This window comes from Callorhinus ursinus, unplaced genomic scaffold (genome assembly GCF_003265705.2).
Source record: "Callorhinus ursinus isolate GAN/ISIS: 27379988/994484 unplaced genomic scaffold, GSC_fseal_2.0 scaffold77, whole genome shotgun sequence".
In the NCBI taxonomy this organism is placed as follows: domain Eukaryota; kingdom Metazoa; phylum Chordata; class Mammalia; order Carnivora; family Otariidae; genus Callorhinus; species Callorhinus ursinus.
In genome coordinates, this window is record NW_027397139.1 from 2,509,758 (window position 1) to 2,529,373 (window position 19,616).

General features: G+C 62.1%; 1 protein-coding gene across 4 annotated transcripts in view; it reads right to left on the reverse strand.

The window, feature by feature from the left end:
- Positions 1-4,292: 4,292 nt before the first annotated feature.
- NFIC (nuclear factor I C) overlaps positions 4,293-19,616 on the reverse strand; it is a 64,717-nt gene continuing 49,393 nt past the window's right edge. For 2 of the 4 annotated variants that reach the window (XM_025861034.2, XM_025861033.2), the window contains exons 7-11: positions 15,889-16,014; positions 14,016-14,200; positions 13,207-13,354; positions 11,186-11,271; positions 4,293-7,010 (exon numbers count right to left, since the gene is read on the reverse strand). In XM_025861034.2, coding sequence (XP_025716819.1) covers positions 6,993-7,010; positions 11,186-11,271; positions 13,207-13,354; positions 14,016-14,200; positions 15,889-16,014 — 563 coding nt within the window. In that variant the 3' untranslated portion in view covers positions 4,293-6,992. The remainder of the gene's footprint in view (positions 7,011-11,185; positions 11,272-13,206; positions 13,355-14,015; positions 14,201-15,888; positions 16,015-19,616) is intronic. The other 2 variants (XM_025861035.2, XM_025861036.2) reach the window with 2 other exon arrangements.

The following is a 19,616-nucleotide window of genomic DNA, read 5'->3' on the forward strand; positions in this document are numbered from 1 at the left end:
CTCTGATATGTATTTTACTTATTTTTATTGTTTACCATGCATCTTCCCAATTTGGAACTGTAAGGGCTATGAAGGCAGGTTATTTTGGGCGTTTTGTTCCCTGCTGTGTCCCCAGTACTTGGTACTCAGCAGATGCTCAGGAAATCTTTGCTGAATGAATGGGAGTTTGCCAGGTGCAAAAAGAGGGAAAGCACTCTGTACATTTATGGAGCACCGACTGTGTGCCAGGTTCTGTCCTTGGGAGCCGGGGGGGGGTGGGAGGGGGGGAGGCAGAATTTCTTGGCACAGAGCAGGTGCTCCATAGATGCCCATGGAGTTTGTTGATTGAAGACCCTGGGGAGATCTGAGGCTGGTCGGGGAGGAAGCTAGACTGGGGAAAGGTGGGCCGGCCTCCTGGAGGAAGAGGGTGTCGTTGTGGGAGCTGAAGGGTCTGCGTAGAGTGGGGAGGCAGTGATGAGCAGCAGAATAGCAGGGGCCAAGGTTCAGGGGTGTGAAATGGCCCCTCGTAGGGGCGGGGGGACCATTGGAGCACCGGGGGCACTGCAGGAAGGACCTGGACCCAGAGCTCACCAAAGTCAGTGTGTAAAGCAGGTCCCTCCCATGGGCTCTGCGGACACAGACATGGGGCCAGATCGCTCTCTGCAGGGGCGCCCTGGATGCCGTGGGGGGCTGCACAGCACCCCTGGCCCCAGTCCTCAATACCAGGAGCACCCGTGTCAACAAACATCCCCGGGCACTGTGGAGGGTCCCTGGGGGCCACTGGATGGACACAAAGGTCTCAGCCCCTTCCCTTCACTCTGGCACCGAACAACCCACACAGCACAGAAAGGAGGACCCAGGACAGTCAGTGAGAGTCGAAGCATAGCTTGTTTATTTTATACATTTTTTCTTCCTTCTTTTGTCTTTTTTTTTTTTTTGCTTTTTATTGAATCTTTTATGGAACCCCCCCTTGTTTCTTTTTTTTTTTTTTGCATAGGGAAACAAACAAACAAAATAGTAACAGCCAGAGTCACTTTCTGTAAATGGTACTTAGGTAGGCGCGTCTGCAAAAACCGAAATGACTGCGTAATATACAAGGTTATGACCAGAGTATGCTGTGAGGGGGGCAGGCGGGCGAGCCGGGCAAGGGAGGGGTCCGGCTGGTCTGCCAGGCGTCCCCCCAGCCCCCGGCCCGGAGGGAAGGGGGCGGTGGGCAGCAGACCCAGCTCGGACCTTCTCCTGACCTGGGTTCACGAGCATGGGGTGTGTGTGTGTGTGTGTGTGTGTGTGTGTGTGTGTGTGTGTGTGTGTGTGTGTGTGTGTGTGTGTGTGTGTGTGTGATCCGGTGTGTGTGGCAAGCAGGAAGCGAGAGACAGAGTAAACTATCCTGGTAATATCAGTAAAATACAAAATGGGGGGGAACCTCAAAAAATATCTTGGAGGGAAAAGAATGAAAACGAAGAGCAACACCACCAAAAAGTTTTTCAAAGAGCGAAAGGAAGGAAGGAAGGAAAGAAAAGGAAAGAGAAAGGAAACTCAGTCAGGTGGGTCTCTGTCCTTCCCCCTGCGCTGTGCGCTCTGTCCCTCAGACTCTCTCGTCTTCCCCCCTGTGGGGTCCTGGGGGGTGGGAGGGCAGGAAGCTGGGGGCAGAGGCCAAGACCCCCGAATCTGAAGGGACTTTGGTTTTGGAGGCCTGGCTGGGACCCAAGATGGGAGGATGGGGCGTTGATGCATTTGGGGAGTAGATTTTGGGGGTTCCCACGGGAGGGGGCTGGGACAGCTCCCGTCCCCTTCCCGGGGGTCCCCTTCTAGCCAGGAGGTGTGAATGGAGGGCTGTGGGGAGGGCAGTAGCTCGGGGGTGCGTGACTTCCTTCCTGTCTGGCCCTGACTCCTGTTGGATCCCACCTCCTCCTTCCTGAGGCCTGGGAGGGGGGCCCTGGGGAACAGGGGAGGAGAACCCCAAAGCCACACCAGCAGACAAGTGAGGCACTGCTTGGGAAAAGTCTTGTTTTGGTATCGCTGGCAACAAGTCCCACTGGTACGGCTTTGGGTCTGGCTCCCTGCCTCGCCTGGGGGATGCGGGGGGTGGGGGGGTGCCAGCGCGGGGACAGCCCGACGGGGGAGGCCGGGTCAGTTCAGAGGTGGGACTCTCACGTGCCCAGAGGGGCAGAAACGGGGAAATATGGGGGCGTGCGGAGGAAGCTGGATGTGAGGACGGATCTCTGGGACCTCTCTACCAACACCCTCCGCAAAGAAAAGTAGAAACCAGGGTCTCAGGGAATCCGGGTCAAAACAAAAAGTAGCCCCTGTATAACCTGTATTATGAGAAAAAACTCCAAAATTATATATATTTATACATATGTGTGTGTGTGTATAGTATAGCCCTGCACTGGAGCTCAAAGTACCGCGGGAGAAGCCGGAGGGGGGAGAGGGCCCGCGAGCGACATCGCGGAGCGCGGAGCTGCTCCTAGCGCCAGGCTCCCGCCTAACTGGCTGCCGGCCCCGGGGACAGATAGAGGGTTCCAGAGCAGAGACGAGGGTGTGTGGGGCTGAGGCTGGAATTGTCTGCTGCCTGGGGGGTGCAGACAGCCCCGCACGTCTCCTTCGGGGTTCCTCTTGGGTCTGATTGTCTAGCTCAGGGTGGGGGGCCGGGGTCTGGGTTCAGAACTCGGCAGGAGCCCGGGTGGCGGACCCAGGCCTGGGGGCCCCCTGACCCCCTTCTCCTCAGTCAGACAGGGCCGGGTCTTCCCGCCCCTCCACACCTCCTTTTCCACTCTGGTCAGGATCGCATGCTCTCATCCCAGAGAGGCGTGAGGACAACTTGCATATATCTGGGAGGCCTCTCTGTTCTGTTCCGCAGCAGAGCTGGACCCCAGGGTCAGGTGGGTGGGGGGCCTCCCGTGGGTGGTGGGGGGCAGCAGGCGTGGGAGGGGATGGGGTTTGAGAACATGTTAGTCTCACACATGTAAGAAACAACACAGCGCCCTGTGCGCCCTGCCCCGTGCCTGGAGCACCAACCCGAACTGCGGAGCTGGGGAAGGGGGAAAGGGGTCTGGGTCCTGGTGTTTCCGCCTTATTCTGCCTGCAGCCTTTCCTGGGGGGCGGGGGGGGCACACAGGCCCAGGGCGGCACCACCTACTCAGCGGGGCACACAGCTGGGGGTGGGCTGCGGAGGGACAACGTGGTCCCCACGAAGTCCTTGGGGAGGGGTCCCGGGCGGGATGCTCCCCCCTCCCTGGGTGTCTGCTCCCCAATTCTGGGGGGAAGAGAATAAAACCCAGAAACCTGCCGCATGAAACATGACATGCAGGACCTTGAGCTCTCGGACCAAAGGACAGTTCTTAGGGGCGGGCGCTGAGAGCGGGATCTGCCCCCCGGGGCTTGCGGAGACCTCTTTTTCAAAAGAAGACATGGGAATGTGTGCTGGTGGATGGAAGCCAGGCTGCCCGCGGGGCCCCTCCCTGCTCTGGGGGGCGACCATCTGCCCGCCACAGGAGATGCGTGGGGAGCAGGAGCTGGATGGACCCAGCCCTCGGACACCCCACTAACCGGCTGCTACTGTCTCAGCTTTGGTCGAGTAAAAAGCAAAGGAAATTGGAAGAGAGAAAAAAAAAAAACAACAAACCCAACAACAAAGAAAGGAAAAAACAGAAAGGAAGCAAAAGGTTAAGAGGACGAGCGTGAAATCGAGGACAAGACAACAGTTTGGGAGCAGCCACCGGACGGAGGCCCCTGCCCAGGGGCCAAACCCCGCGCCTGCGGGCCCCTGGCTGGGCCTGCGGTGGCTGAGCTAGGTCTATAGGGACAGACAGACAGATATTGCATATATTGGGTTTGGCTTCTGTTTGCTGTTTCATCCCAGATAACCCCCCCCAGTCACAGCTGGAAGACAGAAGTGGGTGCTGGGGGCAGGAGGGGAGCGCCGCCCCAGGCGGGTCTCCAAGGAGGGGGGGGTGCCCGGCGAGTCCTTTGGCAAGAAGGAAGGGGGGCCTGGGGAAAGGAGGGGAGCCTGGGGGGCGGCAATGTGACCCTGAGCCAGGGGGACGTCAGCCTGCAGGAAAGGTGGCATGGGGGAGTCTGGCTGGAGGCAGGATGGCCACCCCATGGGGCCAGGGCTCACCCCTGAGGTCTGTCCCCTGCTGTGGGCGGGGGCCTCGGAAGGGACTCCTCTGGAGCCCAGGGGTGGGGCTGGGGATGGCAGAGCACCAGGGCGCACCCCCACTGCAGCAGAGCTGTGGAGACAGAGCTGGGGGTGGGGGGCAGACCATGGGGCGATTGTTCTGTGGATTGCTTTTCTAAGCACGGGATTTTCCTTTTTTTTTTTAATTCTTATTTTTTTATTTTTTATTTTTTTACAAATAGAAATACATCCCTCTTCAATTTTTATTTTTTATTTCATGTCATTGTTTTGTCTTTTTGTTTTTTTTTTTTTAACTACACGAGCAGTGCATGCAGCTGTGTGCGCTGATATTGTTTAAAGGTAATACTTATTTTCGGAAGGCAAGGCACATCATGTGGTAGAAAATTTCGTGCAAATTAGGAAACATGGAGTTTTTTTAAGGTTTTTTTTTTTTTCTTTTTTTTTTTTTTTTTTTTTTTTTTTTAAAGAGGAGCGGGTAGTGTCAGAGGGCTGGGGGAGGGCTGGGGGAGGGAGATAGAGCCAGGTATAATTTGCCATGCAGTATCAGCTGCGGCGAGCTGACATCAGGAGCCAGGTCACAGGAATCCCCGACTAAGCACCATGCAAAGTTAGGTAGCTGGGGGCCGCCAGGTGCCCCTCCCCTACCCCGCCTGCCCGCACCCTAAGGTTCCCGGCTGAGAAGCTTCCGGATACCCCAACTGCACGACCCACCCCCTCCTGCCCTCCCGGAGAGCGGCCCATGCTTTGGTCCCCAACAGCCACCCAGTGGAGGGGGCCCTGGGGACAGACGGACGGACCAAGGGTTTTTGAATGCCTCTGGACAATGGGAGGGGGGTTGGTGGGGAAGGGTCTTTCTCTTATGGTTGAGTTTGCCAAGCCCCTTGGGATGGTTTGGGAGGAAAGTCCAGTTTCTGGGGAGGTGGGAGGAGGCTGGCCAGGCCTGGGGTACCAGGAGAGGGCCAGGAGGGCCAGGTTTGGGAGCAGATGAGGCGGAGGCCCAGCCCAGGGTGATGGCTTTGGCCAGGGGGTGGGGGCTCTTGGTGGGGAAGGTCTTCCCCAGGGCCAGGCATGGAGAAGGCCGGCTGGGACTCAGATGGATGGGATGGGAGGGGATCCCCCCTCCCAGGCCCCCCACCCAAGATGGCCATCCTGGGGTGGGGGTGGGGATGGGGCCAGGGAGCCGGGGTTGGGGGGCACCCGGTGTCCCCAGCTTAGTGTTTTTGGAGCGGCTCAACGGAAAACGTTTAGCAGATGGGAGATCCCCCACATGGCGACAGGGGACCCCCCCCCCCAGGCGCTGACCCCACCCTCCCCCAGCCAGAACCCTCCAACCCCATCCAGGCTTGTACGGACTGCAGTTGCCCGGCCTTCTTTCCTTGTGGGGGCCCAGCTGTGATGCACCTGCCCGGCTGTGCCCCACTTCGGCGGGGGAAGATGAAAGTGCAAACCGTGGCCCCCCTTTGGGCTGGGAGGCACCAGGGAGGGGGTGTCGCTCCAGGATGTAAGGCACTGGCAGAGGAGGCGAGGGAGGGCCTGCTGGCTTCCCCAGACCCCACCCCCGTGCCCGAGCGCAGCAGGGCTTGAGGGATGCCCAGCTCTGCCCCTTGGGCCAACTGTAGGGGGGTCCCATCTCTCCAGCTCTGAGGGGAGCACAGTAATGAGGGTCAGCGACTGGAGGTGGCCGGGTTGGGGGAGGGAATGGAAGGGGCCCGCGGCCACTTCCCATTCCAGCGGGACAAAGGGGGGCGGGTGGTGGGAATCAGGCACTTAAACCACTCGCTCTCACCTCCCCCCTCCGTGGGCTAAGCGGGGGGTCCTCCCCTCCCAGGGCTCGGGTGGATGGAGGCTCCGGACAGGGTGTCCCCTCCTGGGGAGCTCTGAGTCTCTCCACTCCCCCCAGCCCCTTCCTCGGAAAGTGCATTTCTTACAGTGTGTGCAACGTGGGTCCCTCCCCTGGGGGGTGTGGAGCAGGGCCAGTGGGGTGCGGGGTGGGGTGGCCTCCTATGCTGTGGGGTGGAGCTGGGGTCAATTGCATAGAGACTTCTCCTCCCAAACAGGGCAGGCACGGGGCTGCAAGACCAAGTCCCGAGCAAGCCCGGCCGAGCACGCACGCACACCGTGGGGCAGGCGGAGGTCCCACGGCAGCAGGACGCTCCTGACAAAGTTTCTGCCACGCATCCCAGTCCCCTGGCGACACCCAGGGTCTCCCCACAACCCTCTTCTGCCCTTGTCGCTTCCCTGCCCACCTGGGCCTCCACTGCCCGCCGCTGGGGTCCTTGCCGGCCCCCCCCCCCGCGCCCCAGCATCCCCATGGCGCCCACCTCCCCACTCGGCAGACACGGTGGCGGAGGCCTGGCTGACATCCCGGCAGTGGGGGCACGGGGAGAGGTGGCCTTGCCGGGTGTCCCGCCCCGTGGGGCCTGGGCAGGGGCACCGGTCCGCGCTCACCTGGTCCTGGGCGGAGGCGGGGAGCGGGCGCCTGCCCTTGGAGACCAGCAGCCAGAGATGAGTCCCTGCGGAGGGTGCCCTGCGCAGGCTGCGTCCGAGCGGCGGCAGGGCCTGGCCCTCCGGTCCGGCCGCGGCGTCCCGAGAGTTTTGAGGGGCTGCTGTCTTTACCTTTTGTCTTCTTGGATGGGTGGGTTTATTTTTATGGTGTTTTTTTTCCGTTTGTCTTTTTTTTTTGCCTTTTTTTTTCTTTTTGCTTGTTTCCCTCCTGTGTATATATGTCTGTTCTGTCTTTTCGGCCAGGCTGGGAGTCGGCGGGGTGTTCTTGCTCGCTCTAACTTTCCACTGAAAACGTGGGCCAGGGGCCGACAGTGCGGCCCCCTGGGATTCCCGCGACGAAGGAGCAGGGCGTGGGAAGAAATCTTTCTTATCCCAGATACCAGGACTGGGTACCCGAGAGGGACACACGGAGAGAGGGGGGGGAGAGAGAGAGAGAAACGGGGGTCAGGCTCCACCATCGACTGTACTGGCCACTGCCCGCACCCGCCTCCTGGGGGCCCCTGTCCCCGTCCCAGACGTGTCATAACCTAGAGGACCCTGGACAAGGCTGCTGGATGAAACGCAGGGTGCCTGGGGACAACTGAATTCTGGAGAAACCACAGGGAAACCCGTACGCTGCGCAACTTCTGGTTATATACGTATGCTGAGACAATTTTTTCAAACTTCTTTTTATCTCTTGTTTATCTGGACTTTAAATCTATCCGAGCATCCTGGAGTTTTTGTTTACAACCAGGTCTCTGCGCCTCGGTGCCCTGAGTCTACAAGGATGGAGAGGATGTGGCTCTACCCCGGGCTTGCCTCCACTGGCGGAGTCGTTACGAAGTGCCACCTTGTTCAAGCACGGCGACCAGGGCTGTTTGCTTTCGTTTTTTAAACAAATGTTTTCCCATTTAAGGATCCCCGCCCCCCCCCCGATTCCACATGAAGGAGGGACTATGCCCCCCACTACCCTGTTTCAAACCGAAGAAAATACGGGCTCAGAGAAGTCAAGGAATTTGCCTAAGACCACCAGCACAGGGGGCCAGAGTGGAATTCCAACTTGGGCCTGCCTCGTTCCAGCCCTTGCTTGGCCCCTGCCCAGGTCTGACCTCTAGCCTGTCCCTTGAGGGGTCACAACCTCCGCTTCCCATAGGGGGCCTGGGGCTCAGGCTCAGGGACAGCTCCAGCCTGGGTCTCCACAGGGAAGCCGCTGTACACGCCCTTTCCCTGGACATGCGTCCAATCCACCTGCGCGGGGCCGGTCTGGGGACGCCCCCTGACTGAGGCTGGAGCGGCGCTGTCCCTCACCCCTGCTGTAAATCAACTGTGCCCCTCCAACCAGGCTGCCCCGTGGGCCATCCCAATGAACTGGCGCCCTGGCTCCCAGCCCCCACCTCCAGCCAAGTTCAAGTTCATCTTGGCCATTACCTCATGTCTGGTTTCTGCTGGCAACCAGACAGACTCTGGGCGTGACCCTCCCCCATGGTGGCCTCCCCTCAGCCCTTCCTCCTTCCTCCCTCACAGGCCTCTCGTCCCAGTAACTTAACACCCTCCCCTTCAGCTGAGGGAGGGGGAGGCTGCTGGGGGTGCTGGAGGCGGGGCGGTGAGGCCCCGGCTCTGGACTCCCCCTGGCCTGGCTGGAGCCATCAGTGTGGCTCTGGCATGTGGCTTAGCCCCTCTGGACCTTGGCTTACTCATCTGCTGCATGGGTGTCATGTGCTTCTGGGCAGAAGGGATCCTGGTATAGAACGCTCCACGGCGGTGGGGGGGGATTCCATCACATCGGAGAGGGAGCAGAGGTGTACGGGCCCATGGATCCCCACTCTGGGGACCAAAGTGATGGATGGCTCAGGACTCGGGGGGACTGATGGGGGAGATGAAGAAAGTCGGTAACTGACCAGGGGGAGATCAGTTGAACTGACCAGGGTCGGGGGCACCCAGGGGGGAGGGGCACTGCTGGGGGAGGGGATGCTGACGGGGGAGGGGGCACTGCTGGGGGAGAGGAAGACAGAAGATGGAAGGTGTGGGGAGGGGAAGAAGCTGCTGTCGGCTGTGGGGGTGGAACTGGGGGGCCAGAGGAGAGCAAACCTCCCAGGAATAACGAAGGGGAAGGCAGAAGTGCGGACTGGGTGACACGCGGGAGGCCTCTGGGCTCTGAGCCCTTCACATGGGGGCTCCAGGAGCGGGGGGAGCAGGGTCTGCAGGGGGCAGCGAGGGTGCGCCTGACCCACTAGGGAACTGGGGCCAACCGTCCCACTGACGGCAGCGCTGCCAGGGGCTCCCCCAGAGCTGCCCTCCCTATTCACCCAGATTGGGGTCTCCCCTCTCCCACAGCCCAGGCCCCTTGGGAGCCTCTCACCAACCTGGCATCTCCCTTCCATGTCCCACGTGCCCCAGCAACACCAGCCCCAGAAAGCTCTTTCTCACTCCCGGGTCTGGCTGTACCCCTCTCCCCCTCACTCAAAACCCTTCCATGGCTCCCCATGGCCCCCAGGACAAAGCCCACATTCAACTGTTTCTCCAGCCTCTGTCAGTGCCAAGCCCCCTGCCTGGGCACCCCTGGCCTGCTCCTCTGCTGGCCGGCCTTTGTACCAGCCCCAACCCCTTCCTGCCCGGGCAGGGGGTTGGGTGCCCCCTCCCCAAGGTTCCTCCACACCAGCTGGGGCCCACTGGCCAAGAGGGGGCCATGAGAAGCACGTAGAACCAAAGTACGCCCTGGCCTGCCTCGGTCCCCTTCCTCTTTCAGGACGTCTGCTGGGGGGAGGGACCCCCATGTAGAGGTTGATAATGCAGAGGTGAGGCAGGGGGCTGGGGGCCCGGAGAAGAGTTAAGCAGGCAAGGCCTCCTACTGGTCACTGTGTATTACCTTTGGTTTCTGAAGCAGTTAGGACATTCCCAGCCTCCCCCTGTGGGGGGGGGGGATATGGGGTAGGGGCAGGAGAGGAAAAGCAAGGCTTCAGAGCACTGGGGAGTAGGAGTGTCCATGCTGGGACTGACAGAGGGTGGCCACGGGGTACCCAAAACCCAAAGAGGGGAGTCCTGGAGTTGCCCCAGCTTGCTGGGCACCCTGACCAAGCGATTCCTGTCTGGATCCTGGCTGGAGCTTCGCAAGGCAGAACGCTTAATATTTGGGGTTTGCAAGGGTATACGGGGCAGTCTCTTTGCCTTTGGGTGCCCTTTCTAGATAAAACTGGTCCCTGAAGGAATGCTCCCCCTGGGAGGTGTGTGAGGCCAGAAGACGAGATGGAGGTTCAGAGTGGGTAAAGCAGTGCCAGGCGTGAGCCCTGGCCTCCTGGCCCCAGGACTCACTGCCGAGGCCCGGGCAGGGAGGGAGAGCAACGGCCTCCCCGTGGCCCCTGCGAGCCAGCAGCAACCAGGTCTGCCCAGGACGGTCCCCAGCTGGTTCTGGTCTTAGCTGAGGCCGGGGGGGACGCAGCCACCTCTCCGGCTCCTCCTCAATCCCTGCCCACGCCCTGCTGCAGGAAACCCTCCCCCAGCTACTGGAGGGACCACTTGTGGCCCCGGGTCCCAAACGCCCATGCTCTGTGGCTCTGGTGATCTGGAGATGCTGGGGAGCCCCGGGCTTCTCCCTCTGCACATCTGGGCACTGGAGAGCCTGCAGTGCCTGGCACTGCCTTTGGGCTGTTTGACATCCTATAACCCCCTCCCCAACACATACTGGGGAGCGGGGGCTCCCAAATCCAGCCCCCACCTGCCAACACACTCCCAGCCAGCATGCAGCACAGACTCCGACCCCCACCCTGCTTGGGAGGCTGAGAGCCACGAGTCTTAGTTCTGGACCCATCAGGGCTCTGCCCTCCACTGCTGTGCAGCCTCAGGCAACTCGCTCCTCCTCTCTGAGCCTCCTGGTCTGGTCCCCGGCCCCTCCCCCTCGCCTGGCCCTGGTGCACCCTTGGCACCCCTCCCCCTCGCCTGGCCCTGGTGCACCCTTGGCGCCCCTCCCCCTCGCCTGGCCCTGGTGCACCCTTGGCCACAGTTATGCCGACTCCGCCTCCACAGCTCCCCTCTCCACATCTCGGACTGCAGCCTGGGGTGGGGGTGCACGGGCTCTGCTGGGAGGCCCCACCCCCGGCCATGGGCTGCCTCCGCTTCCCCAGCTGCCGCTGGAGTCCGAGAGTCCACGGCCACCCTCTGTCTCCCTTTTTCGTGCTCCCTCTGGCCAGCAGCATGGAAGGGGACAAAGGCTGGGGGTCATAAGCTTGGGCTGACGTGCTGTGTGATCCTGGGCAAATCCCCTCGCCTCTGTGGGCCTGTCTTCCCATCTGTACAAATGGGCCTGGGGTGGTAACAGCCCCGGCCTCGCGGCAGCTCTGTCGTGAGTGTCTCCCGCTGGGAAGTGGCAAGCGGGGTTGGGGGCCGTACCACGTCCCCGGGCACGGGCTCGAGGCCCTGGAAGGGTACGGGGAGCCGGCCCCCCTGCCATGCACAGGGGCCACCGTGCCAGGGGTGCAGCTGGAGGGATGGCATGGGACCAGCAGGCCGGCCTCTCCCTGTGCACCCAGGCGGGGCCCTCTGCCCTGCCCCTCCCTGCCCCCCACCAGCCGGCCTCTCGGCCCCTACCTGTGCCTGATAAATGCCCGCTGGATCCCTTGGTCCTAATCCCACAAAGGAACGGTTTGCAGGGGACGTGCCGGGCGTAGAGTAGGCTGCGGGGAGGAGAGAGACCGAGAGCCCGTTAGCGAAGGGGGCTGTGCGGGAGCACCCAGAGAGGGTGGCCGCTGCCCAGGGTCACACAGCCGGGCCTTTGCACCCAGCACCCGGCGCCTCCAAGCTTGCTGCCCTCCCCAGCCGATCCGGGCACCCCGGGAAGCCCACAGTGTCGGGCCCTGGGGTCACACAGGCGGGGCATCTGCTGAGACGGAAGGCACAAGATGAAAGATTCATCATCAGAAACCGCCTGTGAATTATTCAGGGTGCTTCGCTGCCTGCTCCAGCCGCTCCCGCGGCCTGCATCCCGTGCGTGGCGCCATGAATTATGGAGGGCGCTTTATTTATTAATCTTCCTCTTGGAGACTGTGCAGGGAAGGCCGGGTGTTTGCAGACACACGCACACACACACGCATGCGTGCACACGTTTATATTTATGTTTACATTTAGAGTCAGATTTTCATCCCACCAGTTACGTTTTGTTGGCAAGTGAATAATTCGCAGCCCATGGCTGCCGGGGAGCTTGGGGGCCTCAGCCAGGCCGTGCCCGGGGTGGCGGGAGGGTCCCTGCGTCCCTGCGTGGGATCAGCCAGGCTGGGGAAAGTGGGGGGCACGGGGGTCGGGGGCAGGCTGCGCGGGCCGTTAGAACCGGGTGCAGGAGCAGAGGGAATTCCTGGGCCCGTGGACCTGCAGAGGCCCCCACCTAGCAAACGTGAGGATCACTCGCATTTTACAGACGGGAGAGTGGGCGGAGCAGGGAGTACTCTGCCCAGCCTATTTAATATTTCCTGTCTACTCTGTGCCTGGCGTGGAGTTTCATGTTCTCCCCGATCTAGCCCCTCCCCTCGCCCCCCACCGCCCTAGACTTGGCGCTCTGTCCCATTTTATGGCTGAGAAAACGGGAGGCTCAGAGAGCGAGGACGTTTCCGTGAAGACCCACGGGCAGTGAGCCGCAGAGACAGGATTCAAACGCAGCGCCCCGCACTGCCTCTGGCATTCAGAGAAAGCCTGTCTGCTCATACAGCTGCCCTGGGTCCTGGCCGGCCCTGGATGGGGGGGGGGGGGGGGGGAGAGGGCGGGGGGGAAGGGGGCGAGCTGCTGGCCCCCCCCCCGCTCAGGTGCGGTGACACAGACGCTCAGAGTGTGAGGGGCAGACTGAGAGGTCTGGGGTCTCTGAGATCATCTGCTCAGCCTGAGACGGCCTCGGGGGATGCCGAGGCCGGCGGCCCAGAGTGAGGCAGCCTGGAGGAGGGTGGACGGCCCACCCAAGCCTGCGCTGGGGTCCAGGGAGAGGCTGGGTACAGAGCCACCACTGATGGGGGTGGACCCCAGGACTGGGGGAAGCATGAGGGGCCAGCGAGTGGTCATCTGGAACCACATCCAGAGGGTGGAAAGTTCTAGAAGGCAAGGCAATCAACTCAAGGCCGTCTAGGGTCAGGTGGGCAGGTGGTGACTGTCCCATCTAAAGGCGTGGCCCAGCCTGGGTCACCAGTAGGAACAGGGCCCACGGTGGCTGCCTTCTTTTTTGCCAAGAGCCCAGAACTCTGACATTCTCCTGTGACCTGTCCTGACTCTTCAGACAACAAGAAATTATCATTTTCCATCAACAAAAGATACCTGAGGGCTCCGTCTGCCCCCAGGGCCACCGGTTTGAGATCTTCACCTACCACCACCTGCTCACTGCACGGAGGAGGGCTGAGAGGCCAGGAGCGGGCACGCAGGGACCCCAGACACCCCCCTGGCCCTCTCCTGCCACTCCCTAAGGCTGCCTTGGCCCCACGTGGCCCCCCGGGCCTCTACCTGGGGACCCACCAAACTCACCGGGACCCAGCAGGCCGGGCCTGAGCCCCTGACCCCAGCAGTCGGGGAGGGGAGGGGAGGGGGCCCCTCAGGGACGCCCGCCCTGCCACGGGCACCGCTTCCCGAGTGCTTACAGGGCGAGGTCGGCGACGTGCTTCCTCCCTCGGAGGTGGGTTTGGTGGCGGGGGGGAGCGCCAGCCGCGGCAGCCCAGGGGGCGGGGGTGCCAGCATCTGAGCAGAAAGGCAGTGACTGGACATTTTGAGCTGACCACTTCCATTTAACTGGGAGGAACAGAGAGACAGGTGGTTAAGGCGGCGGGCGCCCCCTCTGCCTCGGGCGGCCGTCGGCGGCCCTGCCGGGGGAGGGCCGGGCTTGGCGTGACCAGGCGAGTTTGGTGGGTGCCGCTGCCGCCCCCTCGCCTGACCCCGCAGGCCTCCAGAAGCATCCCGGGACCCTGCGTCTCCTCCTTAAGCCACTCTTTACCCGTCTGCTCCTTCCACGAGACACCACCTCACCCTGAACAACATCTGAACCCACGGGGGCTGTACACTCCCCTTGTCCACTACAAGGACGAGTTCGTCCACCACCTCGCCCACAGCTCCAAAATGCAAAAGGCTCTGAACGCTGAAAGCTTTTGTGGAGGTTTGGCAAAGGTGGGCCTGTGCTGAGGCCACAGGACCATGTGTGAATCTGGGTAAACTGTGTGCTGTCAATTCCAACACCCGGAAAAGCCTTCATTCTGATCTGGCCCAGCTCCGGGCACTTCAGACGAGGGAACACGGCCCTGCCGTCCACGAAACCATTTCAAACAGAGGCTGCCTGGCGGAGGGCTGCCCAGGACGGCTGCGTGATGTGCCAGGCCCCCCGGGGAGGTCCCCTGGAGCCATGTGTGGGCAGGCAGCCCTGTGGGGCAGAGGGGAGGCCCAAGCCCCCCAAACTCACCGGTCCAGGCTGCTGGCTGGCTGGGTCACAGGCCAGCGACACGAGATCTTTGAGCGGGTCCTGGGGGTTGAGGTGAGGTGGGTAGCGGATGGCCGTGTGCGGGAAGTAGGTGGAGGCCGTCTGGGGCAGGATGGAGGTCGTGGGGAAGTGTAGGGCCGAGGATGGGTGAGGGCTCCGGGCGATCCCTGCAGAGACCAGGAGGGGTAGTCAGTGGAGGCTCTGGGTGGGGGCGTGGTCTCCCAGCGACTGGGTCTGTGGGTGCAGGTCCCAATGACAGAGCAAAACCCAGCCCTTTACACGCCCAAGTTCGAGAACGTCTACCATAAGCCCATGGGGTTCTGGTATCACCTCCACCTTTTTTTTTTTTTTTTTTTTTTAAGTAGGCTCCACACCCAGCGTGGAGCCGAATGTGGGCCTTGAACTCACAACCCTGAGATCAAGACCTGAGCTGAGATCAACAGCTGGATGCTGAACCGAAGGAGTCCCCCAGGTGCCCCGGTTTCGTCTGGTTTTGAAACAGGATGACATGATGGCTCTCTGAGGTTATGTCCCCTGCCCCAGACCACACAGCAAGCAGGTGGCAGACCCAGGGGAAGGTCTGGCCCCACAGCCCAGAGCCCAACCCAAGGCTCGGCTAGCTCTTTCCAAAGACGGTTCACTGGTTTCTAGCATATTCTCTGTGCAACCACCATGATGGTTTCTTTTAGGACACTGCCATTATCCCGAAAAGCAGCCCCACCCCCATCAGCCATTACCCTCCCACCCCCCCCCCCGCCCCCGGGCCCCCCCGAGCCCCCTTCCCGTCCGTGGATGAGCCTGTTCTGGACGTGTCACCCACATGGACTCACACCCCGTGTGGCCTTCCGTGTCTGGTTCCCTCCCTGAGCGTCGTGGGCTCGGGGTCTGTCCCCTGTGTGGGCGCCTCACTCCTGTTCACAGGTGAGTAATGTGCCCATGTAGTATTTGCTTTTTTTCCTCTCCAAACAATCCACCACTGACTTTTTGTATATTCACTCCGTCGCTCTAGAACATTTCCACCAACCCCAAAGGCAGCCCTGCTTCTGTTACGGCTCAGTCCCCCCGCCCTCTCTCCAGCTCCTGGCCAAACAGTATGTACTTTTGGCTTCTCAGGTCCTAGGTTCTCCTATAGCTACTGGACCCTGCCCACTGCAGCCCGAGAGCTGCCGCAGATGATGTGTCAACGGGTGGGCGAGGCCACGCACCCGTGGAACCTTACTTACAGCGGCAGCTGTGGGCCTGGGCCGCTGCCTCGTGGTCTAAACCACGGCACGAAGCTGGTTTTTACCCGCCTCCCTGTACGTGTGTCTCCCCTGTGCACAGCTAAAGTGTTATCATTGTAACAACGGGCTCCCCGGAGATGTTCAAGCCCTTGATTTAGCTCGTTCGGTCCTAAGCACAGTCCCGGGGTGGTGGTGGGGGGAACGTTTATGAGCCCCAACTGCCAGGTGAGCAAACACAGAACCAGGGGCACTGTGCCCAGCTCAGCGCACGCCCACTGGCTGCTTGAGTGGGTCTCCCTCCTGTTCACGTGGCGCCCCTGTATCACCCGGGTGGCCTTGTGTGTATCCACCCCCTTCGGGGACCTCCCAACCCTGCAGGAGCTGAGTGTGAGATAAGGCGAGCAGGTTGAGGGACAAGCCCAGACTGTACCTCCTTCCTGTACAGAAGGGGACACCAAGGGACAGAGTCAGGGCCAGGCGCTCTGTACCATGACACCTCCAGGTTTTCTCACCTGGCCGGGAGACCGCGGTGACAGGACTCATGGTCAGATGGCCTGTGGGACATCCCTGGCTGAGGGGGGGCCTGCTCAGAGCCCCCAGCCGCCCTCCCTGCCCGGGGCCCCCGTGCTCACCGCTGTGCACGGCAATGACAGGCCGGTGGTGCTGGGTGAAGCTGGAGAGGCGAGGTGAGTCCTGGGGTGACGGGCTGTGGAACGGGGACTTGTCCATCTCTGTCTTCTTCACCGGGGACGAGATGCCTGTGTGGGAGGAGCCAGAGGGTCACAGGGCTGCAGGCATCAGATCCTGGCCCTTCCTTCTTCCAGCACCTCGGGGCCAACGGCCTGGGAGCCCACTGTCCATGGTGGGGCCGCACACCGGGGCTCCGAGCACAGAGAATCGGGGCTCTGAGCACAGAGAGGGGCCGCACAGGGTCATGTGGCCCACGGAACGAGGAGCATGGTGCCCACAGAGGCCCCTGGACGTCACAGCCTGGCTCCCGCCTTCTCTCCTTCCAGACACAGGTCCGCTCGGGGCTGCCAGGCTCTGGAGAGAAGGCCACAGGGTCCCTTCGAAAGCCCCATCGGGCAGAGGTGAGCTGGCAGGACACAGACAAGGCCCTGAGGGGCTCTGCGTGTGCAGACCTCATCCTCACTGTGGTGAGGAACAGAACCTTCCCTGTGGGGCCATCGTGAGGATGAAGCGAGACAGAACACTATGGCTGCTAGGTCAGGGCCCGGCACCTGCCCGACCTGCGGCAATCCCGAGCAGAGGGGCCTCACCGCCTCCCCAGCTGCCTGGGGCACCCCTGGCCCTGCGGTACCCCGACAGCCTCCAGCTCAGCCCCCGGCACCCCCCTCCATGAACAACTGGTGTAAATCGGGCCCGCAGAGACTCCACAGAGACCGTGGCACAGGTGTCCCCATTGTCCCGACGGGGGCAGACCAGGCCTCTGCTGGGCACACGGGGGCCCTGCAGAAATAGGTGAGCCCCCTGCACCCTCCATCCAGCACCCCCACCCCTGCCGTCCCCTAGATGTGCGGGAAGAGGGTGACGAGTGCAGACCCCCGGGCCCGGCTCCAACCCTGCGACCAGAATCTCAGGGATATGGGGCCTGCAGATAGATATGCTTAGAAATTATTTTAAAAATATAATTTAGAGTGACACACACCCACTGAGACTCAGAGTGGATTCAGACGTGGTGAGAGATGTGCCTTGCCTCCCACCCAGCACTGCTGACGTCAGGGCGGGTCATTCCCCGGGGAGGGGGGGCATCCTGCACGCTGTAGGCCGAGCAGCATCCTTGCCATGCCTCACCCCCATGCCAGGAGCCCCCCGAGCCACAGCCACAGAGGTCCCTGGGCAGAGTCGCCCTGGTGAGAGCCGCTCCCTCCTGAGGCTTGCTGTCATGGTTTCTGGGGTCTCCTGTCGCGCGTGCGCCGTGACGGGGGGGCATGTTCCCTCAGCCACACCGCTGGGCCCTGCTTCCCGTGGTCCCTCCGCCGGCCTTGGTGAACCAGATCTGGGAACCAGCCCCCCATGGCCATTAGGGCAGTCAGCTGGTTCTGCTGTTACAACCCTGGTCGCCAGCCCTGAACACACGCGGTGTGGGTCCTGGGACCTGGGTCAGCGGGCCCCACAGGCCTGGCAGCCACGCTTTCCCAGGGAACAGGAGGCGCTGATGGGACAGAGGTGGCCAGCAGGGGAGGCAGCCGGCCCTGGGTGGGGGGGGGTGTGTGTGTGTGTGTGATCCCTGCTGCTGCGGGGGGTGTGTGTGTGTGTGTGTGTGTGTGTGATCCCTGCTGCTGCGGGGCTCTGGTGGGAACGAGGTTAGGGCCGGGAGGCGCTCACTTAGGAGGATTTCCTAGAACAGGCTGTCCTGGATGGCAATAGCCTGGCTGGACCCTGCTCCCCAGCGCATCTCTACAGGCCCTTCTACAGCTTCCTGAGATGGGGCCTGGGGGAACCACGGCAGGCGGGAGGAAGCGGGGAGACTGACCCCAGGCCCTGCAAGAAAGAACAGCCCTCCGTGCTGCTGGGCAGGCCACCGGAGGCCCTGAGTGTGAATTCCCACATCCGGGCATCCCTCAGTGGTTCAGCAGACTTGCCTGCAATGCCCCTGTCTGAGGAGCTGCCGTCCAGTTAGGACACTGCTGGTATGGCCTCCACCCCTAGGTCCGAGCAGGCATCTTGCTGCTCAACACGTGTACCTCTGTGTTCCCATCCGGGCGCCAGGTCTGTGCCCCATCTGAGAAGGGCCGCCTTTACTGAGCACACAAGCCTGCAGCCCCCACTTCCTGTTCCCCGCCCCACCCTGCTCCGTCTGGCACCTGTCTAAGCACATCCTCCACCAAGTGGACCCACCTGCATGTGTATCTACTTGCTCAACACACAAGCCCATCCCAGCTCCACCGTCCAGGGCTCCCCGGCCCCAGCGCGTGCGGGCTGGCCCCCTGCGGTGTGTGCAGGCGGAGTGATGGGCGGGGGTGCGCCGCTCTGCCAAGACCAGCCATCATCTGGTGAGCGCGCGTGACGCAGGGGACGTGAGGCCCAGTGACTCTCCGCGGGGGCGTGCGGGGCACTGCGGGGGTGTGCAGCATCCCCGGCCCCACCACCGCGGTGCTGGGAGCCCCTCCCCAGAGCGGTGACAACCTGGATGTCCTGACTGGAGTCCCCTGGGGGCAGAGCGGCCCAGGTGAGGGCCCTCTGCAAGATCGTGGGCAGGGCACGCAGCTACCCCGTGCAGGACTTACAGGAGTCACCCCCACATGTGGACACTGGTGCCTGATGGGAGGTCACCGGCTGGAGGCCACGGAGCAGAGAAGTGGTGGGGCTGACTCTAACCACTGCACCTCCACCAGCCACGCTCTGCACCCCTCCCGCCACCCCGAGTTCCACAGAGGTGGACAAAGCCCCCCCCCCAACACGTGACAGGGAGAGAAGGGAGCTGCCTGCTTCACCCTGGATCATAACTGCATGTGTGGGGGGCCTACACCCCCTGCTGGAGGGCCCCTGGAGCAGCAAGAACCAAGCAGTCTGGCAGCTGAGCAGAGGGTGCCCCTTTCTGGCCCGCGTGGGTGGGTAATCAGGGAAGGCCTTGGGAGGGGGTGGCCAGGAGGAGAAAAGGCACTCCTACCTGGGCATAGAGAGGGCAAAGGCCTGAGAGGTGTGGCTGCGCGGATGCTGCCTGGGTGGGGCTGACATGGCGCCCCCCCCCCCCCCGGCCCCATAAGGGATGCTGGGGTTGGGGGGCCGTTAGCTGAGCGCTGCCCTTGTGCCCAGAGCAGAGGAAGGGAACAGTGCTCTAATCAGCTTAGCCCCCTTAATGAGCAGCTAATTGGGGGCTGTCTAGACAGGAAGCTGGAGGAAGCCAGGAGGAGGAGAAAGTGGGGGAGGGGGGAGGAGATGGGAGGGGAGGGGAGGGAGGAGGGGCAAAGGCGCAGGAGGGAGGAGAGAGAGGAGGAGAAGGGGAGGGGCGGGCAGAAGGGGGAGGGGAGGAGGAGGAAGAGGAAGAAGAGGGGGAAGAGAGGAATCCATCTTCCCACTAGGCTTGGGAGCTCCTGCGGGGCCCACACAGGACACACAGCAGGGGTCACAGCGGGGCTGGGGGGGTTACACCGAGGGTCCCACAGGAGGAAGCGAGTTTGCCATCACCCAAGGCAACCAACAGAGGCTAGAGGGGACAGATGGCCTCTGACATTCCCCTGCGCCCCGCGATTCCCCAGCACACAACAGGAGCGGGTGTGGGTTCCTCCCCCTCCCCCACGGCTGCCACTTCATGCTCAAGGCAGGAAGTTCAGACCCAGCTCCAGTCCAGTGACTCTCGAGAACATTTCCTTCCTTTAAAAAAAGTTTTTTTTCC